The sequence below is a fragment of the Sinohyriopsis cumingii genome, chromosome 16 (genome assembly GCF_028554795.1).
Source record: "Sinohyriopsis cumingii isolate HCF-2022 chromosome 16, ASM2855479v2, whole genome shotgun sequence".
NCBI lineage: Eukaryota > Metazoa > Mollusca > Bivalvia > Unionida > Unionidae > Sinohyriopsis > Sinohyriopsis cumingii.
Window position 1 is genome coordinate 22,441,292 of NC_142976.1, and position 14,930 is coordinate 22,456,221.

A 14,930-nucleotide genomic window follows, 5' to 3' on the forward strand; every position below is an offset into this window, starting at 1 on the left:
ACGATGACAACCGCCAAGTCAAGGGAAAGCAGCAGGATAATCAGCGACATTGTGGACATAAATCATATCGAATGAATTATATTTTGTGTTCCAAAGACCGTCATGACCTAATTCAACACAAGATTGTGGTACATCATCGAGAAAATCTTTTGGAGTTGGTCGCCATGATATTTTTTTGTTGGATTATATGCACAAGAACAAACGACGCCGTAAAACAGTTTTTGAGTATATGTTGTCTATGTTATATTTTACCAAAATATGTTTAATATTTTGTTGGAGTTTTTCATTACGGTAAATAACTCAGTCTGGTAACATTAACTGATCAAATGTTGATTCATCTATAGCATCATCTACGTAAAATAACCAGACTGATAAAGGGTCATAAGTACTTCTGTTGAAGATTTTATCGTGATAAAATCGTATTATTCTCTCTCTTGGAAATTTTATCATCGAATCAGTACACGCATGTGAATTATGATCATATACATTATTGGAACACCCTTACTACGGTATTTACCAGAATTGTACAAAATCTAATTGGTTATTGTTTTTATAACTATTGGAGTCTTTAATCTTTTTTTTTTCTAAAATAACCACGTCATTTAATTTGGCTCCGTTGATATAAAAAACGTCCATTGTGCAATTTTTTAAATTCATGATTCTATAAGTCCATTATATTAACAAAATGCTTTCTTACATTTTGAGCGACACCATTTAGCGAGCCTGTTTTCATCGGGACAAGAGCAGCTATGCTGGTTCGTTTAACTGACAAATTCAGTAAAGAACTGCTGACAATGGACACGCGTTATTGTAGCATGGTTTGTCTATTCCGGTGAAAATACCTGCTGTAGAATTTTTATTTATATTGACATTTTTATATTTCAGCGATTATGTAACAGCGTCAAGTTTATCACGAATAATCCAAGTCGGAACATCTTCGCGGATATGTTAGACAATAAATTTTATTCTGAATATGTACTTGCTGTCATCAACAAGATTATTAATAATAGTAGCCGCTCGTTTGTCATCCACTGTGGAATCAATAAATATTCCATCGCCGTCTATCTTAAGTGTAAAAAACACATAATAAATTTGTTCTTCGCTATTTTGGTAAAGTCATTCGAATGGTGGCTGTTTCTTAATTTTGGTTAATCTGTCAAAGTCGAACTTGGTGATGTACTCTGGTTTTATCGCCAATAATCTTTTTCCTTCTCATAAAGAAAATCTTGTCTCTATTCTCCTCTGATTCTTGTTTTGTTAATCTCTCAATTTCACTCGCGGTTGATACGTAAAAAATTCACACTGTCGTATTAGAGAAAGTAGAATAATATAATGGAGAAAGCTGATAAAATCTTAATCTCCATTAATTTAGATGTCATCCAATATTCGTTAATTACGAAGCGAATATAGCCGGTGCTATACGACACTGCAAGAACAAAGAGCCCATCGATGTTGACGAAATCACGTCCTACATGCGATTCATTGTCTGGAAAAAGATATATCTTTCACACAGATTTGATTATGAGCTTTTAAACTGCGTTATCAATGATGGGCCAGTTATTGACCAAGTGAACTCAAATAAAACAGATAACAATTTAAAAAAATTACATGCCATCACACAAAGTGAAAATACAATACATGGAAAGACATGCAAACACAAAACACCGCGACTAGTTAGTTCAATAAATTTAGAGACCGGAGATAAAAACAATTTTCATCGAAGTACTCTGCTGGAAAAGATTTCGACATGCAATCCATATTCAGTGCAGATTGTCGCAAATTGTGATACTAACTCAGCTACATCAAAATAATTTAATCATAAACAAAATTTCATTACATCCAGTAAGGTGGGTATTTTTTTCCAACTACAATGAACGGCCTGATCTCATTTATACTAAACATTTAGACATTTCCCTGGTCACGTGTTGGAGCTAAAGATACCTGAACGCTATTATGACACGTAGTGTTTCCCACAACACTGTTACGTCGTTGAATGCGCTATATAACTCGCTAGTATTTACAGACAAAAATCGATTATTGTACACGCTGTAGAAAAATCTACCTGTTACATTAAATATAAATACTTGGTAAATAAATTATAAGATCTGAATACGTGTGTATGTTTAATGTCTGTCTGGTTAGTAAGCGCATATGTACATATAGATTATTTTGTCGTATATTCTTAACTGAGACAGTGCCCGAAGTGGTTAATGCGTACATACAAACTTTCGATCGACCAGTGAAAACTGCTTCATGGGTTCGAGTCCCTAAAACGAAAAACGCGATAGACATATTGTCAGCGTCTGCAACAGATGGTAATATAGTGTATGTGGGAGTACCAGCGATGCAATGAAAAAAGACGAGATATATTTAAATGGGTAATTGTAAACTTGTAAAAAACACTAACACAAGTGAAACTTGCCCTGACCCATCCAGAGCCCCCCCCCCCCCAAGGGATTTCATTTAAAGCGCCCTGGGATCACTGGGGTGGGGGGGGGGGAGGAGGTGGGAATACTAGATTAAAAATTAACAAACTAAAATTCAGCCTGGACAACCCTCTGAATCTCTAAAATTTCGTTCTGAAAAATTATTTCGCACTTAGCGATTCACTAGGCGGGGAGGGGGTATTGGAAGAATGATGGAAAAAGAAAAATCTGCTGAATCTCTAAAATTTCGCACTTAGCGATTCAACAATTGTAATGGAAAACGAAAAATATAACAACGACCCAAGATTTAAGAGATCCCCAACTTCGTACAACCTGGTCGCAGATATTTCCCTTTGCTGTTCTGTTTAGGTGAAATAAATTTGCCGGCTATGGGTTTTGTTTTTGTCCCCCCTCCCCCCCCCCAAAAAAAAAAGAAGAAATAATCGGTATCGTACTCATGGTCTTTGGATAGTTTAATGAGTCAACACTACTTGGCTAAAACAACATTTTTTTAGCGTCCATTTTCCAAAACATGGTCTTGATGAAGGGCTTCCCCACAAAATCGGCCGCCATTGTATTGTTTTGGTGTGCCCCCCCCCCCCCATTGTTGCTTTTCTTTTGTTAATTTGAGTTCTAATCGTAGATTCACTATCATACGAGTTTACAAAGATGAGGAAAATGAAGTGGTAATGAGTCGCATTTTCAGCAGTTGGAAAGAATGTTGATGATGTAGGACAATTGTTATAGAAACATTATATGAATTTTAATTTTCTTTACATACAAGCACACGCGGGCACACATACATCGACACATACACGGATTGTATTGTGCTATTCGTAGTTGTTACAGTTGGTCTTCTGTTTTCTTTGGCAAGAAAGTTTACCTGCAGATCAAACTGCCAGAAGGTCATTATAATGAACGTTTATTAACAGATCAAAATATTTAGCAAAGGATCTTTATGTCTGCTAATTTACATGTTTATTTTCATGTTGATTCTTGCAAGTTAAAGAAAATAGATCAATCTACAAGTTGCAATCAAATGGATCGTTCAGACGCCGTAAATAGTGCCAAGCAGTTGGCAAACCTTAAATTAGCGGCGAACTTGAAGTTTCCCCTTCGGCTTTGTTTATGCTGAAACTCTTAAACGACTAAAACAATGCCAGCTCACTCAGACTGACTGGATTCTCAAACACAATGGCACTGTTATACATACATACATACATACATACATACATACATACATGCATACATGCATGCATGCATGCATGCATACATACATACACACATACATAGGGGGGCCCGAGTGGCCGAGTTGTCTAAAGCGCTCATCGTTACGGATCACTGCCATCTCACCTCTGTCTGCGTGGGTTCAAGTCTCCGGCTCGGTCAATGTGGGTACGTGAGAAAGATTACCAGAAACTTCTCGTGGGACGGTGGTTCTTTCAGGGGTTTTCCCTGGTTCTTCCTCTACCATTTATACTGGCCGCCATGTATAGCCTATCCTGCGCTGGAAAATGGCATTAAACCCTCATACACACACACACACACATACACACACACAGACAGACATACATACATACATACATACATACATACATACACACATACATACCTACGCACGCACGCACGCATACACACACATACACACACACACACACGCATACACACACATACACACACACACACGCATACATACATACATACATACATACATACATACATACATACATACATACATACATACATACATACATACATACTCCAGGCAGACGATAATAGAGGATAATTAAGGAGACATCAGCTAACTAGATCCAGATTTCTAATAAATAAGCCAAATGTATTAAACGTAACTAAATTCCTACATCCTACACGAAAAAGCACCTTGATATTACAGATAACAGTAAATAAGAAGTGTGTTTTATATCTGATAAGAATACTATTATTATTTCAAGCAAAACATGCCAAGATTAATATTATTATTTCAAGCGGACCATGACCTTAAAGTAAATTGAATGGACACATGTTTGCAGTTATGTTCCTGGTATTGTGCCTATCTGATATCAGACACAAATACATACCTCTCGCATACAGACTGAAGCGTTAATCTCTACCAAATTACAAATAAAATGCCTATGTCCACTGTCTAGAAAGTAACTAATTAGGTACCTACTTTGCTGAGTAAGTAATTAAGTTATTAACGTTCTAACTGATTAACTGCATATAATACATTGAAGTGTGAATCCACTTGTAACCCAATCTAGCTGACCATGACCCTTTTGGTACAGTACGTGGTATGTGTGCGGGATTGCTACGCCGAAATCCAAAGTTCGAATCTTAACGTTACCTATAATGTAGCATCCCTTCCCTTTACTTAGTTATGCAATATATATATATATATATATATATATATATATATATATATATATATATATATATATATATATATATATATATATATATATATATATATATATATATATATATATATATATATATATATATATATATATTTTATTATTATCATTGCAAGTCAATTGGCTCTTGAGCAACAATACAAGAACATTGCTGAGAAGTATGCATACATATACGAATATCACTAGAATTTATTTTACTTTCCACTTCTTTTAAAGTAAAATATACCATCATGACATAAAGAAAGAAAAACGAACAGTCTAATCTTCCAACTGTAACAGAATAAACAAATACCAGTGTTATATTACAGAAGCAGATCATTCTGATTTCAGAGTTTTATTTGTCATAAATCAATACTATGAAACCTCTTTCGTTTACATACCTTTGTGTGATTTTACAAACCATTTTTTCAATACTTAAATTTATGGATATTCTTTGGACAAAAATAACTTGTACGTCAAATATATTTAACGTCGGGTGTTCAAATAATTTTGTTTTGAAGCCGCAAAATCCATGAAAATTGGTATCCCACTAAAAGTTTAGTAAACTAAGAGATGTATCGCCTATGTTACAGTAATGTCAGTGTATGATATCACTATTATAATACATACGAGAGACAAAGTCCTGAAATCATAAGTGCTGTTAAAAACAAATCTGTGCAATTCGGTTATTTCTTTTTTATTTACATCTTTCAATTTGAAACCTCAGTGAAACAAGGCCTCAGGTATTACGTCAAAGTTTCTTAAATATTATTCACCAGTGGATATACTACCTGTCGGCGATCCATTACGAGGAAAGAAATGTCATTCGTCACGTTTGTGAACCGCGGATAACAGTTACGTTAAAAGCCTACGGGTTATGATTGGCTACGTTTGCAAGATGACTTAGAATGATTTATGGTAGAGAAGGTAACGAAGGCCATTGCACACGTTTACAAGATGCTTGCTATTTAAGCCCGAGCTAACACGTGTTGCCTTAATCTTACAATAAATGTCGGCCGATTACTACAACATATTTTAAAAGCCACAGTTGTGCATTACTCCTCAGATCTTGAAGAAACCAGGATCTGACTTTAATCAGAAGTTAGGAAAGAACAAATTCCTTACAAAAATATCGCTAAAGTCGTAAACGTGTGTTTCTTGACGATAACGAATTTCAAGACTTAACTAAGGCATTAAGCAGTAGCTGTCTTATTTCAGAAGACATCGGAGAATAGAAGACTCAGATAGCAAGTGTACTACGTGGTAATCCACAAAAGCCGAGGTATATGAGCTACAGATACAACAAGCAGATACAGCCCAATAACCGGTTTCTATTAACTTATTAAGGAAGAGTTTGGGTATTCGAACATCTCTATACAGTTGGACTAAAACACACCACTACTTATATTACAGTGACTACTCACAAAAAGAGTCTAAAGAGGAAGAAAGACATATAAGTCATGGCAACGATTACTGTCGAATTCAGTGTGTTGCTTGTGATTGTGACACTCACTCTCATGACATCAGCTGCCATAGGTAAATATATAATTTTTTCAATTTGTTTCTGTTTTCTGTCTATCTGCACTGTATGGCTGTATATTACTGTTTTATATATTTTTTTAGTCGCACCCCCCCCCGCCCTAGGCATGTGCACGTGCTTGCCACATTATTTATACCATGACGGGGACTTGACGCAGACGTTATCCTGTGATCATTTCCTACAATTTCAGCCCGAATCGGTGGAACGGTGAGATTTAGGCATCTCAAAAGTAGATATATCGATGTCTTTGCCGTTACCATTGAAATAACTTTAAATAAGAATGCATCAAATGTGAGTACATTTTACGTATATCATGATAGTGCTTTATACGTACCTTTTATCCTGAATAATTCGCACCACTGGGCCAGATAAGATACGTTTCATTTAGCAGAGACAATAAACCATCACACAACAAAGTATTATCGCAGTACCTCGTTATATAAAAGATACTAAGGAGAAGATGAAAGGGAAATGAATAGACATTCACTTATCACCATTCACATCGCTAACATAGACCCCCCCCCACGCCTCGTTGCCATCGAAATCTCCCGCTACGCCATTGATTGTATTATGTAGGTCGAAATCGTGTAAACTCAAATATGTCTTTCAGCCTTCTGTTTATGGAATTGTATTCCTTTACATACAAATTTTTTTAAGAGAATGCGGAAAAGGCTTGGGTTAAGCACGCTGATGATCCACGTGCATCACATTATTCTGTTTACCAATCATCGTTTCAAAGCAAACGACAAATATTATGTATTAAAAGATTTGGGTTAGACACGTTCAAACACATGACCGCTTCGGTGGCCTAGTGTTTAGAGCGTCCGCCTCGGATGCGGGAGGTCGTGGGTTCGATCCTCGGCCGAGTCATACCAAAGACTTACAAAAATGGTACTAACAGCTACCTCGCTTGGCGCTCATATTAAAAGGTTAGTGTTAGGACTGGTCGGCCTGGTGTCAGGATAATGGGACATCATGCTACATGTCTGCGGTATGATGCCCCAGTGCTAGACATCAGTATAAACTGTCACACAATGCACACACCGTAGCGATATGAATAAAAAATTGTTAAAGCTTCGTCAAAAATCCAAATCACACACACACACGCACGTAAACACATAAAATACAGTCTTTATTCAATATTAACATCGTTTTCAGCCTTATCACTACCGCAGTCATATTTATATTTTCATCTCAGCAGGTTTTCAAAGCGTCTGTGGTATTCAGTTTTTTTTTTATTAATAACTCTCGAAAATATCTTCTCCATTCTCCTAAATGGTTGACTGAAAATTCACTGGCCATAGAGTAAGCATGTGCAACGGAATTATTTTGGTCTCCTTATCACGGTTCTTTATCAGTGTGTCAAGAGTTCAAATAGATATACTAAACTTTGAATTAAAGTAAGTTTCCAACGTTGTCAGTCATGTCAGACATACATATTTAATAGTATGTAATTGATTGTAAATCATGTCAGGCGTATATTGTAATATTATGGAGCTGGCGTGAGGTGCGGCCCGCAGCCCATGGTCTGAGGGGACGAGGGACATTGGACTTAGTGGAAACTAAACATATGCTGTTTCAGATGAAGCAGTAGGTGAAAAGCGTCATAATTTGCGATGGCGATCGATCGAGGTTGATTTTTTCTGATATTGCTCAAGAAAGGTAGGATGGTACTGAAGTAATTACAATGTTCGTCAGTCTGTCAGTCGGTCCATCCGCCAAAAATTTGGTTTTGCAAGTTAAGGAATAGGAATTGTTTGATTTTAACCAAATTTGTCACGCGGATTTATAGCGAATGGCCCTCGAATAAGTACGGTTTGTAGCCTTCACTGTCATCGTTTGCAAAAGTAATAGCCCCGGAAAATGACCATCCCCTTCAATATCGTTTCTTTCTGCGGCTTAGTTTTCTCAATGAGCGTTGATTTTAAGCAAAATTGGCATGTATATGTAAATTATCTGGGGTCGATTTCCAGCATACCATGACATCTTTCTCCTGACTTTGATTTCAACAAATTTACAGATCTTTTTCTTCAACCAAATTTGATGTGTAGTTTCATACCGGGAAATGCCATGTCAAGCATTCTAAGATATTAATCACAGGAATAATTCTTCCTTGATAACACGTCCTCCTGGTATTGAGTTCCGCAGCAAAGCTTTACCAGGTTTCTGTATTTTAAGTAATATTTGGACTGCTGCTTATATTGACAACACCTTGTTTTCATTCGCATCCACGGTTACATTTAAGTTATTCACCCATATAATGTGACCTCGTGACTTTGATTTCTTCCACTTTTCATTCCGCGTGGATTGTAGAGTAGACTCGACTAACGGTTGCACGTGAGAAAGCTTGGCAGTGGTTTTCAGTGGGTCGGTGGATCTTCTCGGGTTTTTCCTTCACCAAAAATACTGGCCGCCATGTACAAACCATTAAGTGCCGAGAAGTAGCATTAAACTCCATAAAAGCACGCAATAAATATTATTATTATTTGAAAATAATGCAACTGCGCGCGCGTATACACGCTCCAGGTACAAATTGTGAGATCTGCCTTTTTGCATATAGCATAAATAGCTTGAATTATAATATGCCATTTAAAAAATATCAATGTGCTCATTATCGGAAATAAATCCAAATTATATATGAAAGCACTGCTTTTGGCATATGTTCTAACAAACAAACGTTTTCCATACAGAAACCATTAATGTGCTAATCTTAATTGACAAGTTAAGGCAGGGCGTAATTCTGCGTATTCTAAACGCCTAATATTGATTAGAAGGGGTTGTGTTTTCTTTGTTTTATTGTACATGCAACACATGTTGCAGTACTGTGCTGATTAGAACAAACTGTGTGTGAATGGGCCCAGTAGATAATGCCCCTTGAGCCATTTTTCTTTAAAACGGAAGCTGCAAGAATCCATTATCACTTTTTTGTCAGAGGAACCTCACCGATCCGGTTCTTTCCATACTATCTCACTAATAGTCCACGAAAGATCTAATACAGTTTCGTTCTTTAGGGACCTACATGGCAAAATTACAAATGGTGCCACTCTGAGAATCCCGATAAATGAATTAGATTAAATGAGATTGACATGTGTGTATGTGAGTTTAGCACATGTTGATACAATTTAGGGAATAATTGAATCTGATGTGAAATAGTTACAATTAGATAACAAAGAATGACCCTCGTGCGGCATTTCACATTAAGGACCGAAAGAATTTTACGCATAGTTTCCAACTGTAAATGATCGTTTCTTTTTTTCTTGTCTTGCAGGTTGTAAGGATCGGTATGTCTGGATAGCCGATGGATCCTATTCATGTAAAGGCTTGCTTGATCCGGCAGATAATGTCGGATTGTACCCAAAGAGGGAGTACTTTTGCAATACGTACAAACTGACGTATTGTTGTCAGACCTGCAAACTGGTAAACGAGGTACTACTACTGCTACTACTACTAGAATATAATGATAATGATAATAATAATAATAATAATAATAATGATAATGATAATGATAATGATAATAATAATAATTAGAAGAAGAAGAAGAAGAAGAGAATGATGATGATGACAATGATGACGACATCTAAATTTATTCTGATAGTAGCATTTGCAAAATCAAACCGTGCACTATAATTTCCAATAATAAAATGTATCATGACCCGTACGATATGTCATACTGATGTAAACACCCCGACATAAGCAACCAATGTTTGCCCGTCTGTGTATGTATGTATGTATGTATGTATGTATGTATGTATGTATGTATGTATGTATGTTAAGGACTATTTTGACGGTTCATACCATAAACAGAAGAAAAGCAAATCAAAACATGGTAGGCTAGTTCAAGAAGTAAATTATGGGTTGATGCTTTGCTGTCTGAATAATATATACCTATCTGTTTGGTTGCAGGAGCTGAAAAAGCAGGAGCTTCAGAAAAAGGAGTTTCAGAAACAGGGGCTTCAGAAAAAGGAGCTTCAAAAACAGGAGCTTCAGAAAAAGGAGCTTCAAAAACAGCAGATACAATCGAAGGAAATCAAAAAGCCGATAGTTGTAAAGAATCAGCTTCCAAATGTGATTATGCCTGCCAAGTCATCTCTCACCAGCAGACCGGAAAACGTCTTCCAGCAGTGGATTAGCACTCTCTACCAATTTTTCAATCAATTAAGCAAATCGAACAATTTGCAGAATCAAGTTTAATACTTTTTTAGAGACCGTTGTTGTATTGGAAATGAGTGCTCAGTTTCTGCTCTAGGAGTTTTATCGTTATATTTTCTCTATATCTCAGTGTAAACGACTTGTAGCATAGATTGAAGGAAACATAAATGCACTGCGTATATTTGTTCGCACCTACGTTGGCGGAAATCAGTACATGGATATCGCAACGTTTGAATTGTTTGGGAAGATTTAATTTATTATATTTTATTTGTAGACTGGAAGGGTAAACGAGAAATTAGGTTTAGAGGCGAAATATCATAACACTAGACACCTCTCCCTTTTATCCTCTAACAATCCGATCACATAGGATAATAGAGTAGGAAATATAATTGAAAGCGCAGATGCCTGTGATGTATTTCTTTTTAACAAATATTTGCACGGCATACTACATCAGTCCTATATTTTAACTGAAAAGTCAAGAAACTGTTTGTTCATCGTCACTTGTTTAATGTTAACTTGAAATCCATATTCTTTGTAAAATTGCTATTTTTTATTTAATTTTTGTCAATATTTATTTTATTAATTTTACTGATCTTTTATGATTGAACTCGTATTGTAGGAGGATTACAGGTTTGATGTTATCCACATTTATATCATTTTCAAGGTGATAAATGTAAATAAAAATAGTCTTAATTAATCGTTTTTATTTTAATTTAAGAAACCATTTTTCACAGATAACAAGAGTGTATGGCTGTAACGCTGCTTATGGAGAACTTATTTCTGATTAGCTCCCTTTATGTATCATTCTTAACTGAATTTTCTTTGAATCGCTAGTGAAGTTTAAGCGAAGACACCGCTACGTTTGATTTAGCCAACAAACATATATAAAATACATGTTATGTAAGAACTATGCCGCTAGGAGTTTGAAAACAGTGGTACCAAAAGTATCCATAAGATCTGGCATTACTTCCCATATTTTGCACATGCTCCATGATGGTAACGAGAAAGGAAAGACGTGAAATTGTTTATAACGTTCATCAGAGATTATTTGCATGATTTTTGATACTATTCACCATTAAAAATCTCCAATATTATTGTATTTTGATATTTAATTGAAATACAATATTAATTAAGATTTATTCCAAAAACGCATCTCTATAACGTCACGCGACTAGACCATGCACTCCTATTCTTGCGGACAGAATGAGACTAGTACGGCCTTTCCGCCATATTAATATTTTAAATTAGGAATTCTTTTTAAATAATTTATTCCAGCAAAACTTTAACGCAATTCACCACTTGTCTTATAAATCAGGTATAACTTTTCCATTAAAAATAATGATTTCTGCTAAATATTTGGTTATACTAATGTAAATTATTTTATTCTGCATTGATTGAAGTTCAATATAGTGATACGGCAGAAATTTATCTCCATGATGCTGCTACCTGTCTAAAAAAGTGTTACTATACTCTTTCCTGCTATTCTCGCTGACTAAAGGGTGTTGTTTCTCTTCTTTTCACATCGACTTCTGTTATGTGTAACTAACCCAAAACAGTATTTATCTCTCCGCAATCCGATTGGATACAACTGACAAAAAACGATCCAATCAGATTCTGGTCGCTCCTTACATTGATCTAGCAAAGGAATTTCACTAACAAGAGGCAGTAACTCTTTCAAACAAAAGAAGGTGCTCAATGGAAAACAATGTTTCAGTCAGCTACTTATTCTCAGGGTCAAAGAGACATGACCCTTAGTTAGTTAGAGTAGATGAAACGAAAACAAATCCTCCATGCTGGAAATGTAAGTTTACTATCGAGAGGTAGGTTATATAAATTGTTTCTGATCCTTTTACCTATAGTGTAATAATTTGTGGCAATGAAATATTTCGACTAACTAATTATCCATAGGCTAATCCTTAAGACAATATTATGATGTTTAATTTTGAGATCTTTTGTAATTCTATCAGTTATTTGAGCTAGATTTGAATTAGAAGTCTTCTAAATTAATAACCTGGTTGCACAACGCATCTCTGCATTTTAATATTCTTTGGACGAAACGAAACAGTGTACTCGTTGTTAAAAGTCATCGCATCAACGATGTCCGTACTGAATGTCTCTCAGTCACAGATTTGTGCACATTTGTGACTGTTCTGACATTTGTGTTGTTTTGGCACACAATTTAACAGCGGGCATAAAGAAGAACACAATTTAGAACAATACAATATAAAAACTTGGACAACTTCTAACCTGTCACTTTTACAACACGCCCTTGGTCATAAATATAGTGGTGGAAATAAACACTTCCTTACATGTAGTTGTAGGTTACAATGAGATAAAATCTGAGTAACTACAGTTTTAAAGATGTCTTTTCGTAGTCGTTTATTCCGACATAATACATCATGCACATTATCAAAATGCCCCTGAATAAAAAGTTTATTTTTTACTGTTAATACATTATCATTAATTTTCATTACATGGAGAGCCAATTATTCGTACGAACTCAAAGTCTGCCGATTGATTGAACCGGTTAATCGAAGTTTCATAGAACATTAGTAAAGAAATTAGAAAGTAATATTGATGAATAAAGAAATAATACAAAAATAAAATCATGTTAATTCCGAATTAGGTATGTTGTCCTATCAGTTTTCAATTTGTATTAATTTTATTATGACTTTGTATCTTAACGACAGCATATATTGTCATAGACCGAGGGTACAAAGCTTTAATACGATGGGTGGGAAGAATGGTTTTTCCCATCTTGTAAATTAAGCATATTGTTAATATCAACGAAAACATACTGCCGAAGGAGTGAATTTTAAATTGGCGATATGGCCTGAATTGTAGAGATCGTGACTTACTCCAAAATATGCATGCAATTATTCATGTTATGTGTCAAGTGCGATCGTCGGTTGCAACTGCGTCACACCACGTTCGATCTCTTGCATGTCGTTAAATACTAATAAAAACTTCCAGAACCTTGTTTCATACAAATTTATCACACTCAGAAATATGTTGCTCACATTAAAAATTCCATCAAAAGTAGCATCGGACTATCACTAAACTTTGTGTCTGCATCAGCTGATTCCACGAGATACGTCCGCAAGCATGATGTCCGAAACTAGAATATATAACCGGTTCCATACACATGTACTAAATTGATAGATTAAATTTCACGTGTTTATTGCAAATACTGGCATTCATTTATGAGTGTGCTTTGAATTGTTACTATTAGTCTATGTATATTCAACCTTGTTGTTCAACGGTACTTGTTTACTCTTCACTCATGCTTTGCAGACTTGGTTAATTTGGCTTTGTTCCTTGACGGACCTACTATACTATAGTACAAGTCTCACGGGTCATGTAGGCATTGAACATCGACTATTTCAGTAATGGCTGTCAATTCTTAGAATTTGATTCTGCATAACTTTAAGTGGCAAGTATTCACTTCATTTGGATTCGTATATATCCATATTCTTTTGGAAGGTAATTATGTAGCACACCTTCCCACCAGAGGTGAATAAGACAAAATCAATGTTAAAGGTCACTAGCCATACTCTAACATTTTGGTTTTTACATTAGATTTGCATTACAGGATTAAAAGTAGTTATACGCGTACAAACATAATAAAAATTGTGAAGTGTTAAGAAGAAGTAATAATTTAATTAATCAAAATAAAAGTAAACAACACTGTTCCTTCCACTTAACTACGAGTTCACACCTATAGAGGACGCCAAACGGAAATGACGTGCATTGATCCCCACAATACGAAATACATGCTTCTTGTTGTGGAAAAATAAAACACTATAAACTATGGATAAGGAATATTGAGATGAAACTCTTGAAAACTAATTTACTGTTCAGCCTTGTGTCGATATGCGTGCACGAGGCACTCGATAGTGTCTTTTTAAAAACTGTTCCTTTATTTCAATTTGTTTTAAATTCCCTTTAATACAGGTAAAACCAATGCTGGCTTGCTTATGTCTGCCTACTTTGTAAATAAAGAAATCGGCACACTTAAAATAATCCCAAGGAACAAAAGTTGGTTTCCTTATGTCGGCCGACTTCATACAAAATCGGCACACTTAAAGAATCCAAAGTCAGTTTCCGGGGTTGGCATGCTTTGTAATAAAATAACCTTTGTATTTGATATCATGTCGGTAAGTTTATGCAATGAGTTTACTGCTCGCTGCCATTTCACCTTAGCTTCTATTTTTTGCCACATGTAATCAAAATAAATGTTCGTATGGTAAATAGTATACACAGCAATAACTTGCATTAATCATACATTTGTAAACCATGCTAGCAAAAATATTATTATTTGTACTCACAGTAAACTTATTTTCACATATTGATTTTTATTTGCGAGATATCGTCGTATAGTTAATCTGGATACTATACAATATTGCTTAATTTGCCCCTTAT

At 35.4% G+C, this 14,930-nt stretch overlaps 1 protein-coding gene across 1 annotated transcript; it reads left to right on the forward strand.

Annotated features, from left to right (window-relative positions):
- Window positions 1-5,728: 5,728 nt before the first annotated feature.
- LOC149780062 (uncharacterized) lies at window positions 5,729-11,205 on the forward strand. The gene is made up of 3 exons (XM_089936819.1): window positions 5,729-6,355; window positions 9,628-9,785; window positions 10,263-11,205. The coding sequence occupies exons 1-3, from the start codon at window positions 6,280-6,282 to the stop codon at window positions 10,548-10,550; spliced, it is 522 nt and encodes a 173-aa protein (XP_089792945.1). The 5' UTR covers window positions 5,729-6,279; the 3' UTR covers window positions 10,551-11,205.
- The last annotated feature ends 3,725 nt before the right edge of the window (window positions 11,206-14,930 follow it).

Bases quoted from the DNA above. Each gene is read 5' to 3' on its own strand.
- LOC149780062 (XM_089936819.1), top strand. From the start codon at position 6,280: ATGGCAACGATTACTGTCGAATTCAGTGTGTTGCTTGTGATTGTGACA. The intron at 6,356-9,627 runs GTAAATATATAA...CTTGTCTTGCAG, and splicing joins CATGACATCAGCTGCCATAG to GTTGTAAGGATCGGTATGTC. The intron at 9,786-10,262 runs GTACTACTACTG...GTTTGGTTGCAG, and splicing joins CCTGCAAACTGGTAAACGAG to GAGCTGAAAAAGCAGGAGCT.